The following is a 16,929-nucleotide window of genomic DNA, read 5'->3' on the forward strand; positions in this document are numbered from 1 at the left end:
CCGTTTTGCCGGTCATATGAAGTTGTGTAATAAGCAATTTCTTGTTCTGTGGTGCAAAGAAACACTATTGTCCCCAGCGCCTCACATTGATTTCTATGACAATATTGTAGCAAATTATGGAGCGATTTTGTGTTTTAAGGAAAATTACATGTCCTGATTTTCTCAAATTTTAAATAATTGTTTTCAGATCTGGATTCTTAGTGTTAAATGTATCATTTATTGTCTCATTATCAATATCAAACTCCAGATTGTTCAGAATGGTGGTGTGATTCAGACTTGTTTACAGATTTTCAGTTTCAGTTAGCAACAAATTCCTGTGGATTTTCCTTCCACAGAGGAATTAATGGGGTCCACAAGTTTGTGAACCCATGTAAATACCATATCATAGCAACCACCTGGGATATCATAGCAACACCGTAGCAATCACTACCATGGCAGAAGAGTTTACCTCGTGAACAAGTAGCAACACCCTAGCATCTGTCTGGAAGTGGGAACCACTTAAGCTGGGCAACTCTTCTACACATGGAAATATAATCTCTGCTTCAATGCACAGATGAATTGTAAATTCCGCAAGGGCAGTAATACAAGTGCATGTTTGTGTGTATGCATGTGTCAGGCGTCTGGCGGCTTTTCTGCGTGCGCGGAGAGGCAGAAGTAGAAGGCTCTCTGTTGGAAGTGGAGTGCTGCAGTGCCAGTCTGCGCTCTCGTGCCTGTCTTCTCCTGCTGGGTGTGTGTGAAAGACAGCTGTACCTGTGGCACGGCTGCAAGTCGCATCTTGCAGCCCGAGAGGTGGCCAAGAGGACTGTGGAGCGGCTCTCTCAGACGTGAGTCATCAGCTCATAATCTCCAATCAGCAACAAATAAGGGTGTGAAAGTGCACGTCTGTGCATTTCTGTTATATTATTGAACAAAGTGTTATACCGTTTAGGTTACACATTAAAATACAAGACATTCGGGATGTTGTTCTTTGTTTTCATTGACCTACGTATAGGTCTGTGTCATTTTGGATTGTATGTGTGTGTTTCAGCTGTCCTCCTGAGCTGGGTTTGAACAGCAACAGCAGTCTGAAGGTGCAGGAGGTAGAGGAAGGCTCAGAGCCCCAGTCATTTTGGGATGCTCTTGGTCAGCAGGACAGGAAAGCATATGACTGCATGCTACAAGGTATTAGCCTCATAACTTTTACCTAATAATTCAGTCGAGAGTCATAAAACCTCATACAAATATTTCACACAGACATTGAAATATTTGCACAATTGCTATTGGGAAAGGAATCTAAGAACAATATTTGAAAATTTGTACGTGTCTATATGTGCACAGATCCAGGCAAATACAACTTCACACCTCGACTTTATCTTCTGAGTGCCAGTGCTGGAACCTTCAAGGGCGAAGAGCAGCTAAGTCCTTCGAGAGTGGTAAATGCTGTAATGGCCATGCCTTTCCTACAGGAGAACCTGTACTCCGCCCCTCAACCAGGTAGAGCTCCCACAGCCACACATTACATATATACAGCCTGCTAATATAAACACACAACTCAAAAAACATATTTTGTGTGGATTTGATCACATTCAGCGACAAGAGCATTAGTAAGGTTAGGTTGTTTGATTATCTTCACCGAGTGTGGAAGAAGGAATGCTGGGGGCTTTATACCCCTTTAGCACATGGCTGGCATAAGTAGGTTCATGTTTATCTGCTCCAAAGAGTTCCATTCTATTGGCAGCACCTCTCTACAGGGACCAGACAAGTGCTGTGTGTGCGCACACATTTGTACATCTGTCAGCAATGGGTCCAACTTAAAGTAGCTGAATACTTTCATTAGAAAGAGGAGTGTCCACAAGCACTTACCTAGTGTATATGCAAGTCCCATATATACCCAATTCTCAATATACCACCTGCAAGACACACACGCGTTTATTAGCATTCATTCTACTGTAATATTTTATATGAAAGGTGTGTATTAAAGTTGTAAATAAAAATGTTCATAGATTTTAAATGGGACAAAAATTTACTCCTCTGTCTTGTGTCTCATCTTCCTCCCCCTCTCCCCCTCTGTCTGTGTGTAGCGCTGTTTCTGCTGGATAACAGGATGGAGGTGTATCTCTGGCAGGGCCAGCAGCCGGAAGACACAGAGTGCACAGGCTCAGCTAAGATCCGCTGGGACAACGAGAGGAAATGTGCCATGGAGACAACGCTGCAGTACTGCAAAGGTCAGAGGTCACAGTCTTCCCAGAAGGAGTTTGATACAAAGGGCATGACCATACCAATGTACTGAAGCTGCGGATGACTGTGATGTGTAGCTGGTTACTGGTAGTGTTGTCCAATGCACATCTATATCACCACATTACTAGGCTTTTATCTAATGGAGTATGTGTCTGTGTGCACACCTGTGTTTGCCTTTCAGCAAAGAACTCAAGACGGCCTCCTCAAGCCTATTTGATCTTGGCTGGAGCGGAGCCCCTTACCTTCACTAATATTTTCCCCTGCTGGGAGAAAGATCCCAGCGTTAGAGTGCAGGTACGCTATAGACAGAACATTAGATGATCAGATTGGGTTACATTCAGTGTAGCTGTTTAAATAAACATAACTGTTGACTGTGTGTGGATGCAGGGCATGAGGAATAAGGTGATCTTGGTGGAGGATGCGCTCTCCAAGCTCAGTAAGAACCAGTACTCCATAGAGGAGCTGACCAGCAAGCCGCTGCCTGAGGGGGTGGACCCTTTGCACCTGGAGCTGTACTTGTCTGACCAAGACTTCCAGGTACATTTTTGTCCCCAAAAAAGGGACAAAATTCAATTACGTACCTTAACTGCATTTTAATTACATTCACTTTCCCAGGGGAAAGGTGTACATAAGTGGAGAATTACAGCGAAATGTCACCTGGCAAAAAAGATACTGAAAAACGTGCCCTTTGACAGTTGAGGGTCAGGGGATAAACTTTACAAATGTACATAACTATATAAGTTGGTGATATATAGCTTATTAGCTTCATGTTCTATTGATAGTGTACAAACTTACCACTCTGCTGTTTTACAGGCAACTTCCTAGTGCAAAGCCCCAAGTATGCCCGGTCAGCTCATCATATGAAATGATCCCTGCAGTATGAGCTCAATCTATAAAATCGTAGTGGTCCGTCAATACAGTCTCCCAACTATAAATTATACGTAATGATTTTTCAATGTGGCCTTCATGGGGCTGGGAAAACAAACAGGATTTTCCATAAATATTAGGGTTTCAAAAGTCACTGGGGAGGCTATGCAGAGCAGTGCCTGTGTGTTGCGTAGCTGCAGATGAGAGTTCATCTAACGTGGTTTTTATGTGCTGCAGGATGTTCTGCAGATGACGCGAGAGGAGTTCAGCGCCCTCCCCAACTGGAAACAGCTCAACCTGAAGAAGAGCAAAGGCCTGTTTTAAAAAAACAAACAAAAAAAAAAACAGAACATTCATTACATCTCTGCAGCGAACGGAAAGTAGGGATGGATTTCTGTCAGGTGTTTATACGGAAACCCGGCTTATGTATAGTGTTAAGTGTACAGTTCAGAAACTCTTAAGACGGATCTACCCATTTCCCCTCAACGATGACAACATGCTAGAGGACTCTTCCGAATGCCAATTATTGTAGCCATCTAGCTCTTTACTCTCTTCTGAAAGGACGTCCTATGTACCCTAAATATGCAACAGTACAGGAGTTAGGGATGTCAGGTCACGTATCAGCAGCAGGAGTGACTAATTATGTACAAGCTTGAATTCTGAATGTGTAATATGTTTGCAGGTCTTTTAAGCCACATTATCATACTGTGATGTTTTAAAGGCAACTTTTTTAGAACACTAACCTCCTACGCCCTTAAAAAAATAAAAATAAAAAAAAAGCTCCCACAGAGTTCTTTGAGCAATGCCATGAAAGAACCACTATTGGGTCCATAAAGAACACAGTTTTGGATAGAGAGGGGTATGAAAATCTTTTTAGAAGAACCTTTTACATAAAAGTGGTTTGTGGTTCTTCGTGGCATTGCTTAAAAGATCCTTTTCTAGCACATTTATTTTTAAGCGTGTGGAGCGCTCTTCTCTCAATCGTTGGCCCTGCATGCCGCTGCAGAATGAACCTCTTTCAAAAGCCATACCTGTATGCACGTGTGTGCACGCAGCACTGCTCCCGGCAGGGCAAACTACAGCTCCATTAAAGCAATACTCCAGCAGTTAACCCAATTTCTCTCTGATGCGTTAGTAGAGAGTACATTCAAGAAAACATACGATCAACTCCGTACTCAGTAAAAGCCAATGGGTTCTTGCTTTAGCATCTGCTAATTTATTGTAATTAGGGGTGTCCTGATTCAGTCTTTGTGCTCCAGTCTGATCTGAGTACCTTAATGTTAAGTACCAATTGATGATACCAATCTGATCCGATATCTGTGTTTTAATAGATAGTACAGACACATGATTTAGCCAAGTTAATCGGTGCTGCCAATTCATATTGAAGTATGAAATCACACTAGTTTCCATTGAAAAGTCAATGTGAAAAGGCTCTATTCCTAGTCATTTTGGAGCATTTCTATTAATAGTATGAAATTTATTTGCATTGAGAGTGAAAAGAAAAAAGGGTGATAATACATTAATTTAACAATAGAATTTTTAAATTGTAATAAAATAACCAGTAACCTCATATTGTCCACTTCTGGAGCATCATTCAACATGCTTTGTTCGCCTCTAGCAAGTGCCAGATGTGACCCAGGTGTGTGCGCCACATAAACATTGCTTTCAGGATCACTGCTGCAGGCTGTGAATAAAGTCCATGTAGGGCTCATAGACAACTCCAGAGGATGCAGTGTTAGACCATGGGAGGGAAGAAACAGTGGTAAAATGTGGGACTGGTACCTAAAATAGCCAAATTCTCAATCCAGTAAACCATTCCTGTATTGACTCCATCCCGATCCACTGAATTGAGACAGCTCAGGACATCCCTAATGGTAGGTTGGTTACAAGTCAAGGAATTTCTTGTACAGAAACCAAACGTAGAAATGGTTGCCTGTAGTTCTACTCGCCTGTATGCTGCAGATGGAGATGGCGTTGGAAACTGGTGGAGTATTCCTTAAGTATATCGTACAGTGTTAAGTGGATCTCTATACTGTGGCTTTCCAGTATGTACTGCCTATATCATTACAAATATCAGTAACTATCATCCATTTTATTTTTTGTTTTCCACTTGAATACACCATACAGTTTATGAAACTGTCCAAAGTGTCCGTCTTTTCTTTTGCAGTGCTGAAATTCTGAATTCATTCTAACTGTGAACACTAGGTGTCAGGCTTGCTCATGTTGTGTGTATTTGAATGGTCCAGTGATCAGTGCGTCATTAAAACCACTGCTTCACAGCACAGTATTACTCGGAGCCATATGTTCTAGTACTCTACATGCTTGCTTTGTTCTTGTATGTGGAGTGGAGCAATCTGGAGCCTTGACGTTGATGTAATTTATTTAGTGTTATGATTTACAGTCAGCAAATTGCAGATAATTATTCCTCACAGATGCTACAACTGTGGAAACGCAAAACCCAGTCATCTGTACTTTTCACAGTATGCTCTTGTGATGTTGCTGCTCTAGATAAATGTGATGCACTGTAGAGACATGATATATATATATATATATATATATATAAATAATTCAACATCTCTACTGTCCAGGGAAGGCTTTCTACTAGATTTTAAAGCATTGCTTGGAGGGTCCGATGGAGGTCAGGATGTTGCATGATCACCCCACCCCATCCCAAAATGGTTTGGAATACCATTATTCCAGAGAAGGCAGTTCAACGCTGAGGGGGGCTTTCTACGCCTGTAGCCCACATCAGGCATTAGGCCTGCCAATAGGTTCATGATTATCTACTCCAGAGAGCCCTATTCTATTGGCAATAATTTTCTGCTGGGACTAGACAAGCTGTGCGCATGTGTTTGCACTTCTGTGTCAGCAATGGGTGCAACTTAAAGTAGCTGAGTGCATCTATTAGAGCGTCCACAAATGTTTTGGGGTGTATGTGTTTTATTTATATTTATTTATTTATTTATTATATATATAAAAAAAATAATAATAAAAATCAGCCTTAACATTAGGACCACCTGTCTATTATTGGAGTAGGTCCCCTTGTGCCGCCACAACAGATCTCACTATTCAAGGAACAAACTCCACAAGCAGAAGGTGTCCTGTGGTATCCAGACATATGTCACTATAGATGAAGATAACCAAATGTTTTCACTGCACCCGTCAGTGGTACTAATGTTATGGCTGATTAGTGTATACCAACACAAAGCTTTTGTAACAGAGGTTTTATCAGACCCAAAGATGGCTGCTGCTGTTCGGTAAATAAGGTTTCTGTCAGTTTCATGTTCCAGGATGAAGGGCTCGGCTCAGGCTGGATTGTGCAGAATTGCATTCTGACTGGCATGTAGTGATATAGGGAGCCGTAGCAGGTAGGCCATATGTCTTTAGCCTTCATTTCTATGATGCTCACAAAAGGCCTGGGAGGGAATACGACAGGCTGGATGCAGGCCAACACTTTCCTGCCCTGAGAGTTCCCAAAAACTGATCAGATTCCAGTTTAGAGGATTCAGAGTCATGTCCTGCCATTAGACGTCATTAGGGAACTCATAGTAGCTGAGGTGGAGACAAATTGAGTAGATGGGGGAGGAGTAAGGGTGATGAATGCTGCAGCATGAGTGGATGGCAGACAAAGTAAGAAAGGGCAGAATAATTGGTTACGCCAATGACACAAGGGTAGCACCGAGCGCGAAGGCTCTTCTCCTGGGAGCTTGATTTGCCCTCCACAGCCTTAATACACTTACATTCTTCACATACTTAGTCATTATTTATGGTTTTGTGTGTTAGGTCTTTTTTTGTTTTACAGCTCAGCGGCCTGTTTGTATCTCGGAACGCATCTGCTCAGCAGTCAAAGCTCCCCTGAGAAGCCTTTTGGAATGCACTGGTCCATTCTACTGTGCTTTGATTTATTTATTTATTTTTGCATCCTTTCATATGTAGCACACACACACACACACACACACACACACACACACACACACACACACACAGGTGAACTCATCACCACGGCAGATGGCTGAGCCGGAGACTGGCTTGGCTCGAAGCTGGGCGGCCTGTGAGATGAACACCGCCATTAATTTATTTATTTCACAGCTTTACAGAATCTCGTTCAGGGAGATGGACCCAGGGGTGGACCGCTGATCGATTCTGGCACACTAAAAAAATAAATAAATAAAACCGCATTTCTCATGATTCTTTGGACAGCATATTTGCAGTATTACCTTACACTATCTGAGCCATGCTGCTAAATATTGCCAAAAAGATTGACTTACATATGGTAGTTATTATTGGGCCCTGAGCGTTCCTGTGTCCTGTGTGAACAAGGTGATGATAGTCGGTGTGAAATTGTACTAGTAACAACAACAACAACAACATTTCCTCCAGAAACTGTCAATCCAGAAATTAAGTCTTAAGCACATACTAAATTAAATAGACCAAATAGTACACCACCATGACTCGTACAGTGTGTGTTGTGTGTAGTAATTCTAACAGGAAAATGCTTCCAACACACAATAGAGCAAAAAACATGGACCATCTGGGCAGCCCTGAGGACCGGTTTGACAACTGGCATAGTGCAGTATGTGGATTTGGAGGCCTGAAAGAAAATAAAATTGCCACTCAATAACTCAAGGAATAGGAAAAAAAAAAAAAAAAAAAAAAAAAAAAAAAAACATCATAGCCGCTAGTTTAGCAGTTAGCAAACTAAGAGCAGCTGTACAGTGCGCAGTTATCACTACTCCATCTTGAAATCCTTGAAGCATCCTAAAGCTGCTGCAGTGGCCTGTGACTGCTCCCTCCCTTTTCAACACTTAAGTAAACTGATCATTGTTCTGTATTCCTTATTTTTAACATATCCTCTTATTCAGTCCACAGCAGTTTATAGTGTCTGTTCACTCTGAAGTTAGAGATGTTTTTTCCCCCCTCAATAAACATGTCATGAGTGAGAAAAATATATTTCTTTACCTGCAGTGTTCTTTAAAATGTTCTGGCTGATTAATAGCCATCCTTTGAGCGTGGATCTGATTTTAAAAGAGAGATTTGAAGTTTAAGAGTAGGCCTCATCTTTCAGCCAGCCTGCAATTGCTGGGGCAAAACACAGGGCAGCCAACCTTTAGCAGTACACTAGTACATCCCATTTTATTGTACACCACTGAATTACTCTGTTGGACAGTGTTTTCTTCTCCAAGGATAGAGATCCTAAGCCATCAGCAGTTATTAGGGCCCGTTTTTTCTCCCCCTGCGTTACAGTTTGAGTGACATTAACAGGTTTTTGCTCCACAATGCACATCAAGGCTTAATGCCACAAGAGGCGAAGCGCTCAGTCACAGCACATCTGCGTCCAGATAAAGCTAATGTGTCTGTTTTCATTTCTGGTGTAATGGGATTTGGATGTTTTTTTGTTTTTTTTTAAAAAAAGGAAAAAGAAAAGAACAGTTTGGGAGAACAGAATTTTTCCAAGGCTAAACAAAAGTACTTGTGTCCTTGAGGTGCTCCTCAGTGCTGGAGTAGGGAATGCTGGCAAGTATTCTCATAAAAATAAATAATTAAATGATTATAAAGCTTAGTATTGCAGTTCACAAGGCTGCAGTGGCCTTGTGGCAGCCTTTTGAAAGAGAGCAGGGGGGGGGGGGGGGGTAGGGTGAGTAAATGGGCGAGAGTGTGTTCCTCATCAAGAGAGGCCGGCTAAAAGTGAGGAAATGGCATCTCTGTTATGAATGCTCATTATTGCTGCTGCTACTGTGTTATTCTGCTGCCACTTTGGCCCAAAATGACCAACATTAGCCACTTAGCAGTGACAGGAGCTACAGAGCACAATGAAGGTGTCCTGCATAAAAGCACAAGCGAGACAGATGGTCTGACAGTTATTACACAATAAAATCTAATTTACAAAAGTTTTCTTTATACCCCTTAAAATGCAGTCCACAAAGCAGCTGAAACGCTTGCGTCAGACTGGTCCAGTTGTTGAGCAGTGGGACACTGCATCACTTGTGTCCTATTGATATTACGCCTACAAATACGCTCACTGAACTTCCTCAGCTAACATGTCCATGTGGGGCCTGTTTGGGTAGCTCTACTGGGAAGCAGAACATTGTCTTTGGGTTCCATGTTGGCCCCACAGATGGATGCCCACCAGGGTCAGTGATGGGAGCAGGAGGGGTTAAACATGGGGCCTCCACCGGGTTGTACACTGTATATATGAGGCTAAGATGGGACCCATGAGAGATTAAGGTGGGCAGTAATGATGAGGTTCACTTGGGAGCTATTAGTAAATGGGTAAAGTGTGACCATGATGGATGCACTATTCTTACACCAACTCTACACCCCCCCCCAACCCAGAGCTGAAAAGCTGCGGAGGCTGGGAATCATCAGGAAGCCAGTCGGCTGCAGGTGCTGAGCTGGTGATTGTCTCTTGCGGAGGCATTTAACAAGAATTGAAGGCGCTCCCAGCTCTGTTTTGTGCTTTTCACTCTTTGTGCCAAGTGTAGTAAACACTTCAGCAGGCCTCAGCAGCCCCTAGTCTGAATTTAGATGGACTGTTTTCCTCTACTCTTGGATTTGGTCCTTGGTATAGGGGCGCGAGCGGAGCTGGAGACACTCCAGAATTCTGAGAGACTGCTGAAGGTCAGACTCGAGTGTCCCAAGTATCACAACTCACTCATCGCTGTGGCAATTAGGCTTAAGGGTGGCCGGCTGAGCCCTGCAGAAGAGCAGCTCCAGCACCCTCAGGCCTGCCAGTTCCTGCCATCCTAAGCTCCACCACACACACACACACACACACACACACACACACACACACACACACACACACACACACACACACACACACACACACAGTAGGTGATAAAAGTACAGTTGTATCGAGCGTGACATTAAGCCCCTGCACCTGACAGGAATAGGAGACGATTGATTGATCCCAAAAGCACACAGATGGGAGCACACTCATTTCTTTCTGTTTATTCTGTCTCCTTCCGCCCCCCTCTCTCCCAGTCCTGCCCCTTCTGCTCCCTCTCCCCCTTTTACCCCCCCTTTCCCCTGCAGTCTGGCCTTTCTTCAGCATTTTCCCCTCTTCCTCTTCTCCAGGGGCGTTTCTAGATTACGTGTTACACTGGGGCACAGCTGTACCCCTCTGCTTTCCTAATATTAGGAGTTAACATCAAGATTGTTATAAATAATGTCACGTCTGTTCGTAACAAATGGTTAAAATGAGTAGTTTACTGTTATATTGGCAAGATCATGAAATCTGATTTTGGTGACGGACCCAAGCACAGAGAGGGAAAGCAGTAAGGACAGGTTCTAAGTGATGTAGGTAATGTGATTGTGGGTGTTTTTGTACACTGTAGGAGAAAAATTGCTCCCAGACAGATTTGGTCCAGCAACATTGGCAGTGGAGGTCCAACACCCTACCACTGCACCACCAGCAAGCACAGGTAGTGAGTGGAAATGCACCCCTTAGAATGAAAAAAATGAAAAAAGGCAGGAAAACCAAACAAAGCAGACGGCAAGATGGCATGGCTCAGACTAAGCTAAAGAAAAACAAATAAATGCAACCCTCTCCAGCTCTTTCGGATTGATGAAGCACTTTAAACAATGAAGCTGAAGGCCAGAGCTTCTTTTACTCTAACCAGCCCACTGTTAGTTCAGAGGACTGAGAACTCCTCAGTTTTTTCTTTCACAACTCTGTCCCTTCTAAACTCCTTTCTCTTCTCTTTAAACTTTTCTCCTTTCAAACAATCCTCTTTCTTTCACCTCTGTGTACCATACCGGTCACCCCTCTACAAAGGTGTGACAAGGAAGTGCTGTTTGTCACAGTCTTAAATGCTGTGACAACCAGGTGTGTCTGGTTGGCACTGATTACCCCTAAGGGTTCTGGGAATTGGAGTTCCCTTGGGTAACAGTGCCTGACCACCGTAGCCCTCTGCTGGAAGGCAGAAGCACAGACTGACCCCATACACTATTCCTTCTGTTTTTACTTTTGTCTCTGCTCGCCCCCTCTTCTTCATCCTATTCGTTTTTACCTGCACTCCTTTACACTCTCTCTCTCTCTTTTTTTGTTTACCTGGCAAAACAGGCTAAAGGCTGCTCCAGTCGAACTCTGAAATGTGACCTCCTGTTTTCCTCTCCCTCTGCCGCTCTCATCTCATCTGTGTTTTTCTTCCACTCGTCAGTAAACAGGCCGAGCCATTAGCATGTGAGCGAGCTCTGCAGGTGAAACGTACTTCAGCTGCACTCCTCTACCTTTCCAACCATTACTGTGTCAGCAGTGCAGCAAACAGAGCCAGAGCCCCCATGTTTAAACACCCCCAACGTGTCTGAAAACCCCTTCTTAGCTTTTTTCGCTGGAGTTAGGTGTGGAATGACGTTTGCACAGTGCTAACTGGCTTGTTAGCTGCATTGGCCTTATGGCTTTAGTACAGACACGAAGGCTGGGGGGCTACATTTGGTGAATTCATTGGGTGAATTGGACAGACCTTTGACCAGGACAAATCAGAGGTCACTCTCCTCTCTGCCTGCTGATAACCCTGTACGGTTCTTCTCTCCTTTCCTGCCCTTAACTGGTTTCCTTCTCCCTGCATTAATATCCTCTTGTATCCTGGTGCAGGCTAATCCCTGCTGAGGCGGCAGTCTCATGCCCACCCATACAGCCAACCACCACCACCACCCACACCCCCCACTACCACCCCCCTCCTCCTGTGGTGATATTGCCTGACCTCCGGCTAAATTAGCCGCGTCGAGAGTGAATGTGACCCTTCCTCCTCCTCCTTCTCTGCCTGCCGCCCAACTCAGTAACGTCAGGCTCCTAATTGCAGGGCTGTGGCAGGCGTGTGCCAGGATCTCTGTTGGGGGAAAGAGGAGTGGTGCCTGCACTGGACCTGAGTGAGCGCACTGCAGAGAGGGTGGACGGGGGGAGAGGTCAGAATGATCTGCGGAGGTTGATACTGCAGCACTGGGGCGGATACTATTAGCACTCTGTTGTAGAGCCTTATCTTTACCTCTGCTGCTGCCAAGATGGAACTAGTGCCAGGCTTTCCAAAAGAACACTCATTTGTCTTCTTTTCTTTTCTATTCTCCCCTTTTGTGCTTTAAAAGTCTCACAATGCAGCTTCAAATCATCTTTCCTTTCTGAGATTTAGTTCTCAAATTTCTTTTCTAAACTTGATAAAAAAAAGTCACATTCCACTATCTTATCTTTATGACTATGGTTTAGACATTTCTCAACAGTAAAATATTTCTCAACAGGAAAAGTATGTCTGGTGTGATCTTTGTCTGATTATGACTACAATTATAGACAAACACAATCTAACTAAACTAATAACACACAAACAGTTCTACTGTCCATGTGTTTAAACATCCACAGTGCAGGCTAGAAAAAGTAAGTGAATCTCTGTATTAATGGCTTCTACAAGAACTACCTAGCAAAAGGAGATGAGATTGTGCATATGGATTTCATGCACGCTTTGTCTATTAAATACAGGCACATAAAGCCTGGTTACTGACCAATCTGTTTTTCTCAAGAGATACTGGTAAGTGTGGGCAGCTTGTAAGTATCACCAAAAGCACAACAGGCAATCCTGAAAGAGGTGAAATAGGACCCCAAGGGTGACAGCAAAAGGCCTGCAGGACACTCAACAAACTGGAAATACCTTTGTTCATGATTGTCCACTATGTCCACTATTAAAAGGACGCTGAATACGAACTGGGTTCATGAAAGAACACCACGAGGAGCCGCCGCTGTCCAAAAAAAATATATTGCAGCCCATCTCAAGTTTGCCCAATTGGATGTTCTGCAGTGCTTTCTGGGAAAATTACAAAACTGGAGCCCAACTGTGAAGCATGGGAGTTTTAGGGGGCCACTCACATTTTCTTGCAAATACACACCATTATATAAATATTACATATAGACATGTGTAGGTTCACTGGGTCATTTTAGACGGTACATAAAATGGTTATGCTTGTGTTGCGACCCCTGGCTCCTATCACCACCACTGTGAACCATTTACCATTTTATCACCTTTCAAGCCTACAAAATGATTCTGCAAACATTTTCACATGTAAAGTGTGCAAAAATCTTGACAGGTTGGTGGAATTACCCTTTGAAGAGTGTTTGTAGGCCATCTGTTTAGGCCTAAATCACACAGTGTGTGTAGCCTTTTCACTGCAGCAGTAACTGCTCCCTCATTTGCGGCTACTCTCTAAAACTCTAGACTTGGCAGTGGTCGCTGCGCTCTACGTACGGCAGTGTGTGTAAATGTGACAGATGCAGTCATGAAACGGAAGCGTACTCATATCCTGTGTGAGGGAGCCGCTGCGGGGTGCTTTGCGTGGACTAGCTGCCTGTACTCCAGGATGGGGAAGAAGCTCAGGATTACAGAACAAAACCAAACCTCTCAGTGCCGTGATTACACCTCCTGCAGGCTTTAAGAACACATGGCTTTTTAAGATGTTTGCATACGGAGAGTGTGAGGAGAGTCATTAGGCTGGGCAGTCATGTGTAGCATTTACATTTTGCAGCGATTTTTAAGCACGCTGCTTGGGGGGCCCACACCAACCACAAGAACATATTGATCCAGAAGCAGCCTGCAGCAGGAGTTTTATGGGGTCTATGAGAAAGCTGGTGTGTGTTTGTGTTTGCGAGTGCACACTCTACTTTCCTTGTGTGTGTTCTTTCTTCTCTTGCTGGTGTGGATGTTATGTGCTGGAGGGTTGGAGAGGGGGGGGGGTGGGGGGTGGGGGGGGGGGGGGGGGGGTTAGTCTCCGAACACGAAAAGGGAAAATCCTGCAGCAGATACTGCCACACACACACATACACACACACACGCTTCTCATTCAACATGCAGCTTGGAGGCGTACAGTAGGAGCCTCACAGTGAAGATGCTGTAGCAGCAGCATTCACAAAGGTCACCAAAGCGTAGCAGACTGCAGCTATGCAGCTCCACAATACAGCAGAACTTTGCTGACCTTGTCCTCATGCTGGCCCTGCACTGTCTCAATGGGTCTACAGAAAGGTGGAGAACAACTGACCTATCCGTGCTCCGCCCATAAATGAGCTCTTGAGCTGGCAGATTTTATAAAATACTGGTCCATGAGATCCATGTTTGTTATAGAGAACCTTTACATCAAGTGAGGTTTTTCACACTCACAATCTCATAGAACCAAAAGTGGTCCTCCAATGACATCAAACAGTTTCATAATGATGCCACAGCAACCACTGAAATCCCCCCCCCCCCCCCCCAAAAAAAATATCATAACACTATAGCATATACAACTATACCATATCAACCACCTGGTATACCATCATAACCACCCAGCAACACTATATAGTAACCACTTAGCAACAGCCTAGCAACTGCCTGCCAGCGGGGACCACTTTAGCTGTGCAACCATCCTGTGTGCCCTTTCTTGTTGGATGGATTATATTTTTTCACTTTAATTATCTTTAAATATTTTTAAATTTAGATTTGTCTGTGTGACCTTTAGCTGGCTAAATGTAAATAGTTCTGTGTAATCTCTTGCATGCATGCAATGAATTTCTCTCTCTCTCACTCTCGCACTCTGTCTCTCACTCTCAAACATGTGCAAGCCAGGGAGGATTATCGAGTGTATTGATTTGTGACAGCTGTGTCGTTTTTTAGCTCTTTTTTGTTTTCATTTAAATCAGAACCAAGCTTTAAAATCAATGCAGTTATTTTTGTTAACTTTTTTGTTTTGTTAAGTTTTGTTTTTACATTGTTTTAGTATTGATAAAACATATTTCCAAAACTAATATACCTATTTGTATAAAATAAATTCAAAATTCTGCAAAATTTACCAAAAATCATCTATTTCTGGCAAAGACATGTTAACTTGAGCTCATTACACAATAATGCTTGCAAAACACAAACATTCCCACTAAATCCATACTATTACTACTACCATCCATACTACCATACACTATTAACTATCAGCTCTTCCAGTGATCTCCAACCCTGCTCCTAGAGAGCTACCTTCCCACAGACTTTGGACCCAACTTAATTCACCCCACCTGATCCAAATAACTACTGCCCTCAGAAGTGTTTCTTTGGCTGAATGTAACATGTTAATGAGTTTAAGTTGAGTATCTTCAGATCTTCATGACTAGGGTTGGAAACAGTCGTTGCAATAAGCCAAAAACACACAACGGTGCAAATTAAGCTTATTGATACTGTCACCCGAGAACAGAAAGCTGGGGCTGCAGTGGGCACAGGCTCACCAACACTGGACAGGTGAAAACTGGAAGAATGTAGCCTGATCTGATGAATCTGATTTCTGCTGAGGCACAAAGGCAGTAGGGTCAGAATTTGGTGCCAGGAGCCTGAATCCATGGAGGTGGTGTAATGGTGTGGGGAATATTTTCTTGGCTGGCTTTGGGCCCATTCATTTCAATTAAGCATTGCTTGAATGCCACATACTATTTGAGTATTGTTGCTGACCATGTTCATCCCTTCATGATCACAGTTTACCCATCTTCTAAACTGGTTTTATGAATGTAATAATGAGTTCAGAGATCTTAAGTGGTTTTAAGTGAATCCAACAGAACACCTTTGGGATGTGGTAGAATGAGAGTTGTACATCATGAAAGTGCCCCTGAAAAAATCTCCAAAATGAATCTCCAGTAAGAGGACCAGAATCCCAAAGTAGGAGATGTTTCCTACATTTTCCAACATCTTGAGGCTGTTCTGAGAGCAAAAGGAGGTCCTACGCAGTATTTGTTTAGCGTACACACACTTGCAGAAGCAAATTCCCACACCGAAACAAACGGATGCCTCTCTGCCTTTCCAGTGAAAAATATGGCGTGATGCTGTGATGGGATGAGCGACAGTTGTGGATGAGATGCTGGAGCTTTAAGAGGAGAAACGTGGCCCAATCCCAATCCAATTAATTTCATTTCTTAACACTGTTCCATGCGTGTGTGTATGTGTGTGTGTGTGTGTGTGTCTTACCACAGTACATCTGTGTGTACCTGCCTGCATTTGCCTCTTCCTCTTTGAACGGTGTGAAGATAAAGTGTGCACTGGGCCGTCAGATTGGCTGTAGTGGTGTTTGTGGCTCTCAGGGCTGGGAGAGCGGCCCACTGAGGTGTGACAGTCAACGCTGTCCACAGGATAAAGACGCAGGTACGGTGGACTGACCCACAGCCACTTACCCTTAACACAAAGCTAAATTGACCCTATCAAACAAGGAGCTGGATCGATACTGATTTATCTCAGCCTACTTGCTTCCAGAATGACATTCCCGACACCACCTGTCCAGCTGGTGGACAGAGGATGAGTGCTCTACTGCTTTTGTACATCAGTTATACAAAATGCAGAGAAAAGGTTAGCTAAAATCACCTAAAGGATTATTGTGATTATTGTTGTTATTGTTGGGATGTTTCTTTATGGTTAGGGAGTGTATTTATTATCTCTGTTGTTACTAATGATAAAAGCACTATTACCATTAATTTAATTGATTTACATTATTACGGTACATTAAACACACAAGCCAGAAATGTCTGTAATGTATAAATGAGCATACACACACACACACACACTGTGCAAACATTTTAAACCCAAAACTCCAGTGTTCTACTTTGCGTCCCCTTAAGGCCAGTCTATAATTAGGCAAGTGTTGTTTAGCCTCATCATTTCAGACCAAAAACACACTCGTCTAATCTGATTCACACTCAACTTCAAAAGGATGAACAGGCCATAACCTATAAAATTCTGTTGCTAATTAGTCCCCTAGGTGCGTGTGTGTGTGTGTGTGTGTGTATGTCTCACATGCGCTTAATTTTATTTATAAAAGATTGATCTGTTCGTCACACTCGCTCACCCTGCTAAATGAGAGTGTGTG

The 16,929-nt window shown here is 43.4% G+C and overlaps 1 protein-coding gene across 1 annotated transcript in view; it reads left to right on the top strand.

The window, feature by feature from the left end:
* Positions 1–5,229, top strand: part of svild (supervillin d) — an 84,944-nt gene extending 79,715 nt beyond the window's left edge. Inside the window, exons 22-28 of the mRNA XM_072666756.1 lie at positions 617–824; positions 1,028–1,161; positions 1,318–1,473; positions 2,061–2,204; positions 2,399–2,511; positions 2,605–2,754; positions 3,322–5,229. Coding sequence (XP_072522857.1) covers positions 617–824; positions 1,028–1,161; positions 1,318–1,473; positions 2,061–2,204; positions 2,399–2,511; positions 2,605–2,754; positions 3,322–3,408 — 992 coding nt within the window. The 3' untranslated portion in view covers positions 3,409–5,229. The remainder of the gene's footprint in view (positions 1–616; positions 825–1,027; positions 1,162–1,317; positions 1,474–2,060; positions 2,205–2,398; positions 2,512–2,604; positions 2,755–3,321) is intronic.
* The last annotated feature ends 11,700 nt before the right edge of the window (positions 5,230–16,929 follow it).

This window comes from Salminus brasiliensis, chromosome 22, assembly GCF_030463535.1.
Source record: "Salminus brasiliensis chromosome 22, fSalBra1.hap2, whole genome shotgun sequence".
NCBI lineage: Eukaryota > Metazoa > Chordata > Actinopteri > Characiformes > Bryconidae > Salminus > Salminus brasiliensis.